The sequence below is a fragment of the Lytechinus variegatus genome, chromosome 10 (genome assembly GCF_018143015.1).
Source record: "Lytechinus variegatus isolate NC3 chromosome 10, Lvar_3.0, whole genome shotgun sequence".
NCBI classification, from domain to species: Eukaryota; Metazoa; Echinodermata; class Echinoidea; order Temnopleuroida; family Toxopneustidae; genus Lytechinus; species Lytechinus variegatus.
Genome location: NC_054749.1, coordinates 8,778,637 through 8,793,475, shown reverse-complemented (window position 1 = coordinate 8,793,475; position 14,839 = coordinate 8,778,637). Strand labels below are relative to the sequence as shown.

Sequence of the window (14,839 nt, the reverse complement as noted above, 5' to 3'; positions counted from 1 at the left end):
TTGGTCTTGTGTCCTCTAATTACATTTTATCTATTTCCCATACATGATAAGCATTACATGTACATTTCATTCAAATAAAGTTCAAAACGTTCAACTGAAGTTTTTATATTGATACCATATCAGAATGGCCTTTGACCTTCATTCTGTCACCAGGACTTGCACCATTGGTTAGTGACTCTCGATTACCCTTTATGTCCATGTTTCTGAAATATATCTATACTGTTTAAAGTTATTGCAAAATGTCTGCCACTGCCATCAGAAAAGTGGTGTATTTGTCTTGCTTCTGATATGCGTGCATGACAACAAAAACATTTCAGGTATTCACCTTGCCCCATAATCAAAATCACATATCCAGATTTTGATACATGTAGATTATCTGTTTGATTAATATCAAACCTAGGTTCCGTAGCACAAAGGTTAGCGATTGATCGTACGCTTGATTTTCATGATTGATTATACAATGTAGTCAATGTAATCAATCATAGAAAAATGTTCTACGATCATTGCTAAGTTTTGAGATACATGAAGGTGCTGATAACCCTTTACCTGAGATGTCTCTGTCTCCCCATCCTGACACTATACATCTGTGATAAACCTTCATCTCATTAACAGTCTTCGCAGGAAAACATACTGGCCTCACAGTGTCAGAGAACTCAACAGAGTTTTTCAACTTTACAAGGGCAATGTCGTAATCGTTGCCATCATAAGCCGGATGTGTGAAAACCTGACTGACATCGCTGCTGATGTGATGCTGTGAGAAATACCGACGACTTAGGTCGCCTAGGACTATGGAATCCAAGCTATATGAAAGGTTGCTGAATAGTGATATGAAACAAAAAGGAATATTCCAAATTAATTCAAGTTATTTTAGTAAGGTTTTCATCATTAATAAAGCAGAGATGCTAACTGATAGCTCAAAAAAATCCTGAAAACCCAGGCCGGGGGTCCAGGGGCCCGCCCAGGGCCCCTGGCGGGGTCAAGGGCAAAGCCCCCTGAAGCTGGAACGTTTTCTTATTCTTTAGAGGGCTGAAATCATTAATCTACAGTAGTACATAACAAATAATTAATGACATAATAAACTTCATATCATAGGCAAGAAAGGTGCTCAAAAAAAAAAAATCATGTAACCCGTACTCATTACGGTACGGGTTAACCTGCTGCGGGTTAATATGCTGCGGCCAATGGGTGCGACTCGGGACGGGTGTATGTAGCAGCTGGGGTGCCCTTTTTCACTCACTGTACTCATCAACAAGACAATCCTATACTATTGAAAATCCATAAATCACAATTTCTATCAAAATGATGGATAGTTCACACATATGAATTGATGAATACGCACCAGTCCACGCCGATTAGCTGGAATCCCGCGGCAGACAACCACCGGGCCGCCATGCTTCGAGCGGTTCTACCGCTACCGGGCGATCGCCTGACTGGGATAGCGCTGACACCCGTATTCCTGCAGGGTATAGGGCGGCGCTTGCAACTGCTACAATGTATTGCTCGCGCATACCGTGCAAGTACAGTACCAGCTAAACTTCATGCTGCGCACAACGCTAATAATTTTCCGTCTGCGCAAATTGGCCATCCAAAATTGAAATTGCGCTCTCCGTAGCGAACTCCGTGACAAGATTTGGAGGGGAAATTTTTACGGATTTCACTTTGACAATCGATTTTTTTTTCCGGAATATTTTTTCAGCAAAGGAAAAAATCCGGAATTCCGGAAAAATCCGGAAAATTAGCAACTCTGATAAAGGGAACTGTCCTCCTTTAGTATTGACTTCAATTCCATAATATTCTTGATAAAGAAGTGTACCAAATCTCAGAAAAGCAAATTTCCAATAATTGTACTATAACATGAAAATAATGTAAAGAATGTGTAAAACTTATAAAAAATTTCAACTACCTACACTTGTTGAGGACATTTATCAAAAACTTCTCTGGCACCATGACCATGATGTGAATGAGTCTAAGAAATACATGTAATTACAGATTGGAATGAATGAAGTCAGGAGAGCAACAGCTTTATTACAGCCAATTCCTCTTTCTATTAGCTTTGAGCAGTGACTTTTTAGTAAACAACACATACTCGCTGTAAAAAGAGTGTTTGATTATTTTTCTGCATGCCTATTTCAGGCATATTCAGCTGTCTGCTAGGTATTCACAAGTTTTTTTTTTAAATTGAAGTTAGGTATTCACGAGTTAGCTGCAAGCTACATGTATTGACTAGCTATAGTGGCTAGACTGAAATTTCCATGAGGAAATGTACTCACCTAACGCAATGTGCAGACGTGATAACCCACTCATGCCCTAGCAGGGTACCACTACAGAACTGTCCTGCATGCTCGTCGTGCAGGTAAACCATCCAAGGAAATTCACCATCCTCTGCATGAACACCACCCTCTACTGTCACCGAAGATTGGAATGGCGTGTATGCAGGTCGGGTGCCACATATCGCTGTGTTAAGGAGATCTGAGCACAGAAAGAATAAGCATACTATTCTGCTAACATGGTCATGATGACTGTGGTGATTGTGGTTCACTGTAATAATCTCAACTGAAAATCATCCAAAATGATAAATGATGCTTACTTGTCCTGGGGGGTGTTTCACAAAAATTTAAGTATGACTTAGAGTCACACTTAAATATCGAGTTGCGTACGGTATGAAAGGCTTGACCGCATTGGTCAGATCGTGTCATGAGGATGCGCACTAATGTGCATCTATCAATAAGATCGCGCGTTGCATATCATGTTCGCATCAGCACTTCAGTCATACTTAAATCTATGTGAAACACCCCCCAGATTCATTAAGTGGCAACATATACTTTAACATTATGATATTTCAAAAACTTAACCTTGGTTAAGAAACCTGTTTATGATTTCAATTTTTACGCTGCCGCTGTTGGAAAAGTGGCACATACAGTCTAGATCTGCTATACAGACAAGACAAAACATCAAAAAACAAAAAACCTGATAGTTAAGCATTAAGGTAAATATAATTCTACCTCCATCAGGGCCTGTACAGTAGCCATCGGAGGTCTCCATTGAGTCTGGAAAATCATTGCAGTCAAGAGGCCATTCCAGTCCGGTCTGATTTTCATACTGGAAACGGAATTCATTTTCCAGTTCCACGCATGCCGATCGACATGGTCTCGTAGTGGGTCCATTGTGGAAGCATTGTGGATAGAAGATTTGGCATAACAGCTCAAGATTACTGGATGACACAGATGTACCAATTATTTCTTGAATCTAATAAGAATTAAAGCAGATCAAAAGTATAAAGTGGGGAAAAAGAAATGATTGTTAAAAAGTTGTTACAGAAATTCATTGTGTTAAGGATGATATGTTGCTTACATGTATCTTTGTATTGATGATATTCTAACCAGGGGCCCGTAACACAAATATTAGCAATCAAACGTACATGCACACTTGATTTTTACGATTGATTGTACATTGTAGTCAATGGAATCAATAGTAGAAAAATGTTCTACGATCATTGCTAAGCTTTATGTTACGGGCCCCAGGTGATCAAAACAACAGGAGGGGAAAAGGGTAAACGGTGGTTACTTTATCTGGTAATAGAAACATAACTGCTTGCTTAAAAAAATGTTATGATTATTATAATGAACCAATTATCATCTAAAGGGGGGTTCAAGAATAGGTAATAGAGAGTATGCAAATGTGTGTCCATGCTTTAATTTGATGCAACCTTCAAGTGTGTGGTGCATATTTGGGTGCATTGTGTCATTACCAACTATATCTCATATTTTCACAAGTTCAAATTTTGAGAGTATGAAGACGAAAAATTACTCGTTTTAAATACCAAATTATTGTTCTATCCTTTGATAGAGAACATTTCCTGTTGTCGATCGACCAATTGTTGGTTGGGGGTGGCTGGTCACATGTAATTGACATGAATTCGTTTAATATACCTGAGACATTTTATAGTTGGCTTCTTGTATACTTTCAGCATATTTGTGAGGAAAGAAAGTATTGTTGTACTCCACTAAACTTCTACATGATGAAGGTACCGGAGTGCATGATGCTGGAAATGGGAAACAAATATGGTTAAAATTTACTTCATTAAATGGTGACATTTTTAAATACAATTTTAAAAAGAATGAAGTGTAAAATTAAACTAAAATTTGTTATGAAATCACTAGCAGTGAGAATTCTAGTAACTTTAAACAAGGGGGCCGTTTCATAAAGCTGTTCGCAAGTTAAGAACGACTTTATGAATGACTGGGGATCCTTTCTTACGCACTAAATAATTGCCAATGAATGTACCATTTACAATAAGAAAGGATAACCAGTTTTCCTTAAACTTGCTCTTAAATTACAAACAGCTTTATGAAACACCCACCAAGATACAGAAGTTCATTATAATCCATAGATAAAATTTTCATTCGAGCATTTTTTTTATATACTTTACAAGGCATCAATGCTATCATAAATCCACCCCAAAGTTTTGGCCCAAAGAATGGAACAATTGTTACATAGGATGAAATGTTGAAAAGACAGGTCCTTTGTATTTAATTGATCCATAGGCTAAAGCACTCTTTGAAGTAGAAAAATGGAAATCAAAAGAAAGGTATAGTATTGGTGCAATTCAGGAAGTGAGAGGGGATAATTATCTAACACAGAAAGATGTTATACTCACGACAATTGTCTTCATCACTAAAATCTCCACAGTCATTGATCCCATCACAAACTTGGGACTGGCTAATGCATGCACCTGATGAACAAGCAGTATTATTGCCAGTGCAACCGCCTAAAAAAAGTAAATGATATAAATCATAGATGAAGATTATAATTGATGACAAGAACAAGTTAAATCACTTATGACAAATATTATGCCTGTTTCAGTTCTTAACATATGCCATGGTGGTCTTTCATGAAATTTTTTGTAAGAATGATGAGGATTTATTTTCTCTTCAAAATCAGATTATTCATGATGAATATGCAGTAAACAGTTTACATGTATATTACACATTTCCTTGTTTAACAATCACTTGAAGTTCACAAGATTAGACAATAATTATGGAAGTTCACCCAAATAATGCAAAACAATGGGAATTTTAGGGTACGTCATTTGGGCACCATGGTCAACAGTTGAATGTAAAGTCATTATGTAACTTGTAAACAGCATTGAGACAGGCCTGTCAAAACTCAAGCGCTATGACCAGTATTCAGAACTTGGTTTTAGTTTAAAATTGAGGTTTAACTATGGATAGCCAATTGTGACCAAAACTCTGTAACAGTACAGGTTCAACTTAACTGGCTCATTTCTTAGAAAAGTAACTAAAATGTGGTATGTACCATTCAAAAAATGGAGAGAGAGAAGACAGCAAATAAAACAAAGATATATTAAATGTATACAACATTGACATTCTGGCTTCCCATAGTTTTGGCATAGCCTTAGACCAACCCTTGGCCAAAGTTAAACTGGACTTCAGAATATACTGTATGTATATATGCACCTGTATGTAAGGGTTCATTTTTTAGCACAATGTTCTGATTATCGACACAAGGTGCAGGTAGCACTATGAGATCCCCGGCCAAAATCTCTCCTTACTCTCTCGTTATTAACTCATCAATGTCACGAATGGCCTCCAATTCGACTAATTTTCTACTTGGCCAAAATCACTCGTTTTTATCTCGTCAGGGTGAAAGGGGGTAGTTGTAAAAAAGTTGGAAAAAGGATATATTTGAGATTTTTCATACATCGTTGAGCCAATGGCGAAGGTCAGAGAACTTCAATTCCTCTCAAATTTTGACAACGGTCGTAAACCATTGCTGAATCACTAGAAACCGTTTCGATTTAATGTCCCTTTTTACGAGCGGCCGAAGGGCGCTCACTCCCCAGATAGGTCATCAAATAGTCTGTATATTCATACATTGGATTGGATATGATAATGGCATCGACCAACATGGCCAGCATTTTCTATTCTGCAAGTAATATAGTTAATGAATTAACAATGAAATGAATCAATGTATCATATACTTTAATTCATTTTTCCACCAACACCATTGTTTATTGTTTTTTTATCTGACATTCCCACCAATTTGGTCTGGACAAACAACTGTACGTAGACTATGAAGTCTGGCCCCGATATAAATAGAAGGTCATTGGTCTGGGTGAAGTATAGAAATTAGCTAATCATGATTATTTCCCTATCTCATTTACATGATATCGACTAAACATGTAAAAAAATGAATAGAGTATGAAATTTCATGTTAAAACAAACTTTAAACGAAGGAAATTGATGCACGAGAAGTCGACTTTCTGCACATGGAACATAGCCTCATGTCAAGACTTTTGGTATCGGTTTATTATTTTGTTCTTTTGGTGGCAGCCCCATAATAAGGCTATTTCTGCTGCCTTCTGAGCTGTCTCCTCATTTCACAAATCATTTCGATTTCTTGTGTATCTCTCGCATGAAGAAATATTAAGCTTACCAACTAAAACTTTTAAAGCAATTTCCGCCAACATCTAAATAATTCTGGCACTATGGTGGTTGTAGCAGGGTTTTTTTTTCAATAAACCTCGCCTGAATTGAATTAAATCAGTGGCGTAATGACCCCCCAAAAAAAAAAAAAAATAATAATAATAAATGAGGGAGCTGTATAGCTTTTCGGGTATATTCATGAAAAAGATTTCAACATTTCAAAACAAATTTACGATATTGTGATAAATGTTGGCATAATACTCAAATAATAAATTTGACACTTCTCTATTTTTTCATTCTTAATCGTGATTTTAATTTCTTTTGGGGTGGGGGGTAAAGCGCCCCAAGTAGGGGGTGGGGCATCTGTGCGCCACTGAAATGATAAAGCTTTAAGTTGAGCTCCCCCACCAAACTTCGAGGAAAAGGGGCCCAACTGCATAAGGCTCTAAAATACCATAAACACGATTCCACCTATTATAATGATCATGGTACTGCATCCGTATTCATTGAAAATATTACGCAAGCTTTGTTTTCAAGAAAAAAAAATAATAAAAATGATTTTTAAATCATTAAATAATTGATTTACTTATTTATTCAATCATTTATCTATTTTCATGTACAATGAAAATGGTCAGGACAGGCCTAACGGAAGAGCTGTTTTGATTAAATGCAGAGACGCAGTCATGTGAAAATTACATTTATTTCTTGACGTTTGTTTAGAGAACCTCTATTCGTATGCTTATAGTATGCAAATATATTTCTTTCAGGAAGGATTTCCCTTAAATTAATACAATATTAGGTCTATAGGATATATATATATATATATATATATAGGTATATTCTCAAGCATCAATGCGCTCCGCTGGTCATGCATTCTATATTTGTACAGGTCTAGAATTCACTGTTAGAAAAAATAGAAGAAGTTCCTGCAGCAGAGTCTCGAGAACACCTGTAATCTTACCGAATTGCGTAATCTTACAGGAAATTGGTATTTGATGTATGGAATCTTACAAATTTCCTTGAATAAAACACCCTCTTCCCCCTTTTTAAACAGACCTGTTCTGTTAAATTGCAGAAAAATACTTGTTTTATGAATTTACAGAATGATTATTACGCAATTCGGTAAGATTACAGGTGTTCTCGAGACTCTGCTGCAGGAACTTCTTTTATTTTTTCTAACAGTGTTGGTATACATTAAATTGTCATCGCCATGAGAGTCATGTACAGACGCTGGCGCAAAAGCATATTGAAATTCCTCAGTTTATTTTTTCATTGGGTAACTCCCGCCACCACTTATGGCAGTTACACTATACGGGCGAAATTTTGAGTTATTGTATATCCTTGGTTTCGCCATGGACACATCCGTTGAGAATACACGCATGTATGTGAAAGAGGATAGAGAAAGGGAGAGATGCGTGATTGATTCAATCCATATGTTGGCATTTCATTGTAAGTTTGTGCTCCAACTCTTGGAGCTTGGAGTGTGGTAATATCTGTTAATAGCTCTATGGTAATATTGATAGAGAAAGTCATTAAACTTCTGTTTATTCTAGTGTAGATCTAAACACTTCGTTTTGTCCAATATAAAACAGATAGACAAACAATCAAAGTATAGACACACTGGCGTGAATGTAAGCGGTGGTGTCATACCCTGTCATCTTTGTGGAGGCGGATGATATTTTTTACAAAAAAAAAGTCCTATCCCATACTGCAAGGCAATCAAGAGTGTATGATGAGATTACATTGATCAAATCAACCCGTTAATGACACATTACGTTTGGACAATATTTCCCATATAATTATCTTTGCAAAGTATCCAATATATATGGTGACTGCATCATTTTTGAATATAAGTTTAAAATCTGTCCTATAAATTTTTATTTTTATTTTAATCATCCTGCTATTTCCACGTATAAGCCTGTTGTGGCCTGTGGTGGATTATAATTATTTCATAAGGCATCCTAGATAATGACAACAACCAATTTGACCAGCAATAACTATTCTGAAATTAAATATGCAGTTTTTAAATTAGCAATTAAATGAAGCAAAGTGTAATAAATATAACACCAACGCCATTGTTTTTGTTTTGTTTAACTGACATTCCCTCCCGACTGGTCTGGACAAACAAGAGCGACTGAAATCTGGTCCAAATAGAAGGTCATTGGACTAGGTGAAGTACAGATGGCTAATCTATTTCCATTGCTCATTTACACGATTTCGAAAAAAAATATGCAAAAATGAATAAAATATGAAATTTTATGTTTAGATAAACTTTGAACAAGAAAATTGACAAGTAAGCTTTTCTCCACATTGAGCATAGCCTCATGCCAATACATTTGATATAGATTCATTATTTTGTTCTTTTGGTGGCAGCACCAATAAGGCTTCTCTGTATTCTATGCCTTCTCCTCGTTTATAGTATTAAGCAAACATATTCGTTTTTATTCATTTTTATCTATATTTTTAATTGCACACATTTTATCTCTCTTCTTTATCATTTACTATTGTGAATATAAATCATTTTTAATTCTCAATTCATTTTTCAATGGGTACTCCAATCTGAACAATATTTACATCTAAATGAATAGAGTATAATTCACAGAGCAAAATGCTGAAAATTTAATCAAAATCGGATTAGGAATAACGAAGTGATTGAATTTCAAGTTTTATCAATATTTTGTGAAAATAGTTATCTGCACGTTTAATATTCATTAGATGGGCTGATGATGTCACATCCCCATTGTCTTTTTTTAAATGTTATTACATTAAATCAATACGTGTAAATGATGTGTTTCCCTTTTAATGAAATCAGTTGAAGCAATGAATATCTGATGCACTTAATATGTTGTCAATGCATTTTTTTTCAGTTCTTGCTTGAAAAAGAATGTATAAAGCTAATTTCATATAATTAAATACAAAAGAACAAGTGGAGATATGACTTCACCTTGCTCACTGAATATTCATAAAGACATGCCTAGAACTGTTTCACCAAAATAATTCAAATCTTTAAAATGCCGAAACTATTCCTTATCCCATTCGGATCCAATGTATTGTTTGCCTGATTTTTATTTATCTCTTTAAATTATATTATTTTCAGCCCGGCTGGAGTACCCCTTTAATTGAATTGAATAAGTGGCATAATGAGCCATTTTTTTGTAAGGGCTGGATATTATAGTAAAGTATTTATTTTCCGTATATTAAAAAAATGCAAAACGGATGGATAGCCCATTTTCAGTTTAGTCTACATGACTATACTGTTCTTTCATGGGTCCATATATACAAAGAAAAAAGTAAACACATATGGAACATATACGGTAAATCAAACAGAATAACAAAAGTGACATGATATATGTTGTTATAAGAAAAGATCATAAAATTAAATAGTTTGGCAAGAATTTACACTAAATATTTTATAAAATTGAATGAATTAGGCTGATACCACGTTATTGAAAAGGCTTTCACAAGGAGCAAGGAATAATAAAATAGGTACAATGATTCAAAATGAATATGTAATTATTGGAAACTGTCATCATAACACACAATTCTGGTGCACGCATACAATTTTAAGAGGACAAACAATATAAGAGTGTAAAAATATTGAAAAGAATTCAGGATAAAACTACAGATTGCATTGAGACAACATCAATATAAATATATAAAAACATGTATAAACACTAATTGGAATCATATGAGGGGTAAAAAATAAAAAGTGAAAAGGATCATGGCTTATTAGACAACATTTATGAAAAGTTGTCAGCGTGCAAGCAAAAATTCTGACATAAGTATTATGATAAATTTTGACATATTCAGAAAATGTATTTCACCTTTCTCTCTTTTCAATTTCTTTTTTTCTTGGTCGTGATTTTTTTAGTCAGGAGCAAGCGCCCCAAGGCCAAGTTCTCCATATACACGCCACTGAGTTGAATAAAGTTTATGTTGACTCCCCGCCCCCCCCCCCCCCGCCTTCATGGAAAAGGGACCAACGCTCAAAAACATCAAAATTATGAATCCTCCTGATATCATACTGCTCGCGCATATTCATTCATTCATTCAATTGTATTTACTCTTATTTACAATGGCAATTTACAGGATTTATTAGGCAACAGGCCTAATAAACGAGCTGCTTTAATTTATGAGACGCCAATCATGTGAAAATAAATGTTGACGTATGTTTCGAAAACACATTGTATGTGGTTATAATATTAAAATTTACTTTTCCTTCGGGACGAATACAATTTATAGGGAAAAGGTATACTCACAAACATCCACGTGTTCTGCTGGTCATTCATGCTACTGGTGGACAATTCGTCGCCATGATATATATCACAATATTAATGTACAGAAGCCTGCGCGAAAGCATATTCCCTCAGAGTTTCCCAGTGAGATAGTTCCCGCCACCACTGACAGTCACGTTACGCGCGAAAGTTATATCCGCGCATCCCAGGGTTATATCCCTGGGTGAACCCAGCTGGGTTCACCGTATAAAATACACACATACATGTGTTTAGAGGATGGAGAGCCAGAGAGAGAGAAAGCATGATGGATTGTTCAATGAAAATATTAATCCATATATTGTTCACATTGTTGTAAGTTTGTGCCAGATGATCCAACCATCTTGGAGGATGGCAATATCCATATAGAGGAAAGTCATTCGTCTATAGATCTGGACGTCTTTATTTTGTCCAATATATGGTCCACGGTATGACCATAGACCAATAAATCATAATACAAATGTTCATTTCATCTACTTCAGACCTTGTAGTTTGAGCTAGGGGTTAAACCCTTGACCCATGGAGCTATTAGCCCCATTCTCAACCACTGCCAGGAGGACTGGACATGACTTGTGTCATGCAGAACATGGATATATAACTTCCACATCCAAGTAGGCAATATATGCAAGCATTGCCCGCCAGTAATAGTATTTTCATTAGAGATAATCAATACGCACCTTGTGAAGAGAAATGTACTTAAAAGAAAAAATATTAATTGATTAATGTTCAAATAATAACGCGTGAATTCATAATTTAATGCACTCAAAATGTTTTATTTTGCCTATTATTTTGCATTCTAAAAACGAAAAGTTCCTCTGCGGTCTTTCCGCTTTTGCAGTCAATCATGATATAATATTTTTTTTGTTTCTAATTCATTTTATCTCGATTTTTAAGTATACATATTTTTTTTATTTATTGTGAATATCAATCATTTCAGATTCTCATTATTCATATGTTACTGTGTACATAATATTGTGCACAATTAAGTCTATGACCGCAATCATGTTTCTTATTATCATTAACGGCTCCGTATATGAACTGTATGATTTCATTAACTTTAATAATATAAGTTTGATCATGAACCGAACCATCCTGACATTCACTGGCGTGGATGTTAGCGGTGTGTGTGGAAGCGAGTGACATATTCTTTTCTTCTTTTTTTTAATACTTCAAAACAGTTAAGTGTATATATATATATGATCAATGTCATTAATGAAACACTTATACGATAGGACAACAACATTTCCGACATATCTCTACAATTTTATTCATTTGATAGGGTAATTACATCATCTCTGCGTAGTTTTAAAGATTGTTCAAACTCTGTCCTTTTCGCAATATTTTCCTTTTCATTTTAATCATCGTGATATTTCCAAGTTTTTTGTTTGAAGTTGTGGCCTGTAATGGCATAATCATTTCATAAGACATCCCTATACCCGATAACCATCGTCTAAATATCTCACCTCTAAAAAGTTAGGAAACTAGTTTTCATTTCAATTTTAGTTTTATTTTATTGTTCACATGGAAATTTGTTCTGCTCATTATATTAACATTTGTAATAATTACCTAATACTTAAATGATTCGACTTCAAAGAGCAATTTGTTTTTGTTTTTTATCCTTATTTGCCAACTGTGATGTAACAACTAATTTATATTTCGTTTTCCTATTCTTATTAGAGTTCAAGTCCACCTCAGAGCAATGTTGATTTGAATCAATAGAGAAAGATCAGACAAGCACAATGCTGAAAATGTTATCAAAATCGGATGTAAAATAAGAAAGTAATGACATTTCAAAGTTTCGCTTATTTTTAACAAAATAGTTATATGAACGAGCCAGTTACATCCAAATGAGAGAGTCGATGATGTCACTCACCCACTATTTATTTATTTTGTTTTATTGTTTGAATTATACAATATTTCACTTTTTACGAATTTGACGATTATGACCTCCTTACCTGACGCACACAATGTTAAAATAATGGAACTCCACGTGTTCAGGTAGGAATAAAACTTCATTCACATGACAATGATGAGAAAATAAAAAATATTTCATATTTCATATAACAAAATACAAAAGAAATAGTGAGTGAGTGATGTCATCAGTTCTTTATTTGCTTACCGACCGAGATGTGCATATAGGCCTAACTGATTTGTAAAATGAAGCGAAACTTTAAAATGTCATAACTTTATTACATCCGATTTTGATCAAATATTCAGTGTTATGTTTGTTGAATTTTTTCTCTTTTTATTCAAATCAAGTTTTTGTTGGGGTGGACTTGTCCTTTAAGTTTTCGTTCTTCTTGCGCTTACTTTCTTCTGTAATAATATGGACATTATACTTTCTAAGCAATCTTCAAGGCTCACTCACTACGCTCGCTTACATACCCCTTGAACGACGTTTTAGATACTATTCTGCCTTTAGCTGCTAAAGATCTAATTTCCATAGCAATAGCCATCTGGAAAAAAAAAATCGAGAGAGGCCTTATCTGTTAACACGATATTAAATTCAGAAATGGTAGTATTATATTGTTCACGGAGCCCCATATGCGTGTGATAAATACTGTAAACTACACATTACTTGAAATATGGTTTGGACAACATAATTCTGTCCTTTGATGTAGTAATAATTGAAAACTGTTTCACTCGCCTAGTTCCCACATTGATTTATATCATTTACGCCATCAAATAAATAAAGGCACAATCTATCTGGGTCGAGGGGGGGGGGGGGGAGGAAACTTTCCATCTCCTGCGATCAAACGAAGTCGGGAAACTCTTTCATGAAATTTGTATACGTGTTTCGTAAACAATAAAATCTTGCTAGAAGTCAGTATGGAACCCCGCCTTGACCCCCTGACCCATGGTCTGCACGCTTTATGGTAGGTCTAGTATTAATAGCTCTATGGTCTGAGGCATTTATACTTTCTGGCAGGAGACGATTTTTTTACATGCTATACATGCATGGAGGGAAGGAGAGGGGGTGCAAATGGAGCTTCAAAGCTTACCACTTAATATTATACATCTCTTTCGGAACATAGCCCCTTGATTGTTATACCAGTGAGAAGAAAACAAAATAAAAAGAAAGTTGCATAACATACGAGAGGCAAAATAATTTTTCTATTAAAAAATACTCCCTGCTAACATAAATAATTGTTTATAGCCTAAATAATTCGTAAAAATATTTTTAGCCAACACGCCAAATTTAGACTCTAAAATAGTATATTTTGCTTTAGAATTCAAGGATGAGACCCCCCCCCCCCCCCCTTCGGATCGTCGGGTGTGCCAAAAATGTGGCAGCCAAAAGGCATATGCAGCGTGCAACGATCTTTGGTCGATATCATGGTGCGTGTGCTTATCTGATTTATTTTTACATGAGTCATGGCAGGCATAACTTTAACATAGGGGCAATGATTTTCTTTTCTTCAGCTGATTTTGTTTTCTGTTATGTTGTCAATTACAGCTGAGATTCCGAAAAAAATATACGGTAATCAAATGTAGACCGTGAGTGTAACCCCGGGGAGTGTAACCCATCAGTATGTCAGTGATCTTATAAATTTGCAAGGAATCCTGTCCTCCTAGCGCCGAACAGTATTGGATTAAACGAAATAATTAGAAGTACAGCAATCACACCACATTGGTTTGCATAACTTAATACAGTTAGCATTTAAAAACAATCAACATGAACCATGATCGTAATATTAAGGCTGTGTGAAACATTTTAAGCCAGAATACTATATTTCCTACGTTTTTCAGTTTCATTTTTCATCACAGCTATAAACGTTGTATCGATATTTTTTGTTGCTTCCCAAACTTTCTGTTGGCCAAGAATTATTCATTATCGTCACAGTTATTATCATTGTGTTGTTGAATAACTATCATTGTTTTCTCGTACAAGATATATTATTCCAGAGGTGAAATCGAAATTCTATCTTGTTCGAGCCTTTGTGTACGAGAACAAATTTATTTTGATAATGAAATTCATCCCTATAACCTCTAAATTATTGATTGTCCTACATAGTAAAAAAAATATATACAATGCTGTTTACTATACGAACCTTACAGTAATTGTGTAAAATGATTAAACAAGGGTTAGTGTTTTACTCTTAAGCAACAAAGTTTAATTTT

General features: G+C 35.1%; 1 protein-coding gene across 1 annotated transcript in view; it reads right to left on the bottom strand.

Moving 5' to 3' along the window:
* The window catches only part of LOC121422272, a 110,550-nt gene that overhangs the window by 51,970 nt on the left and 43,741 nt on the right, over positions 1–14,839 (bottom strand). Inside the window, exons 28-32 of the mRNA XM_041617190.1 lie at positions 4,658–4,768; positions 3,930–4,042; positions 3,003–3,246; positions 2,271–2,469; positions 547–815 (exon numbers count right to left, since the gene is read on the bottom strand). Of these exons, the coding sequence (XP_041473124.1) occupies positions 547–815; positions 2,271–2,469; positions 3,003–3,246; positions 3,930–4,042; positions 4,658–4,768 (936 nt within the window). The remainder of the gene's footprint in view (positions 1–546; positions 816–2,270; positions 2,470–3,002; positions 3,247–3,929; positions 4,043–4,657; positions 4,769–14,839) is intronic.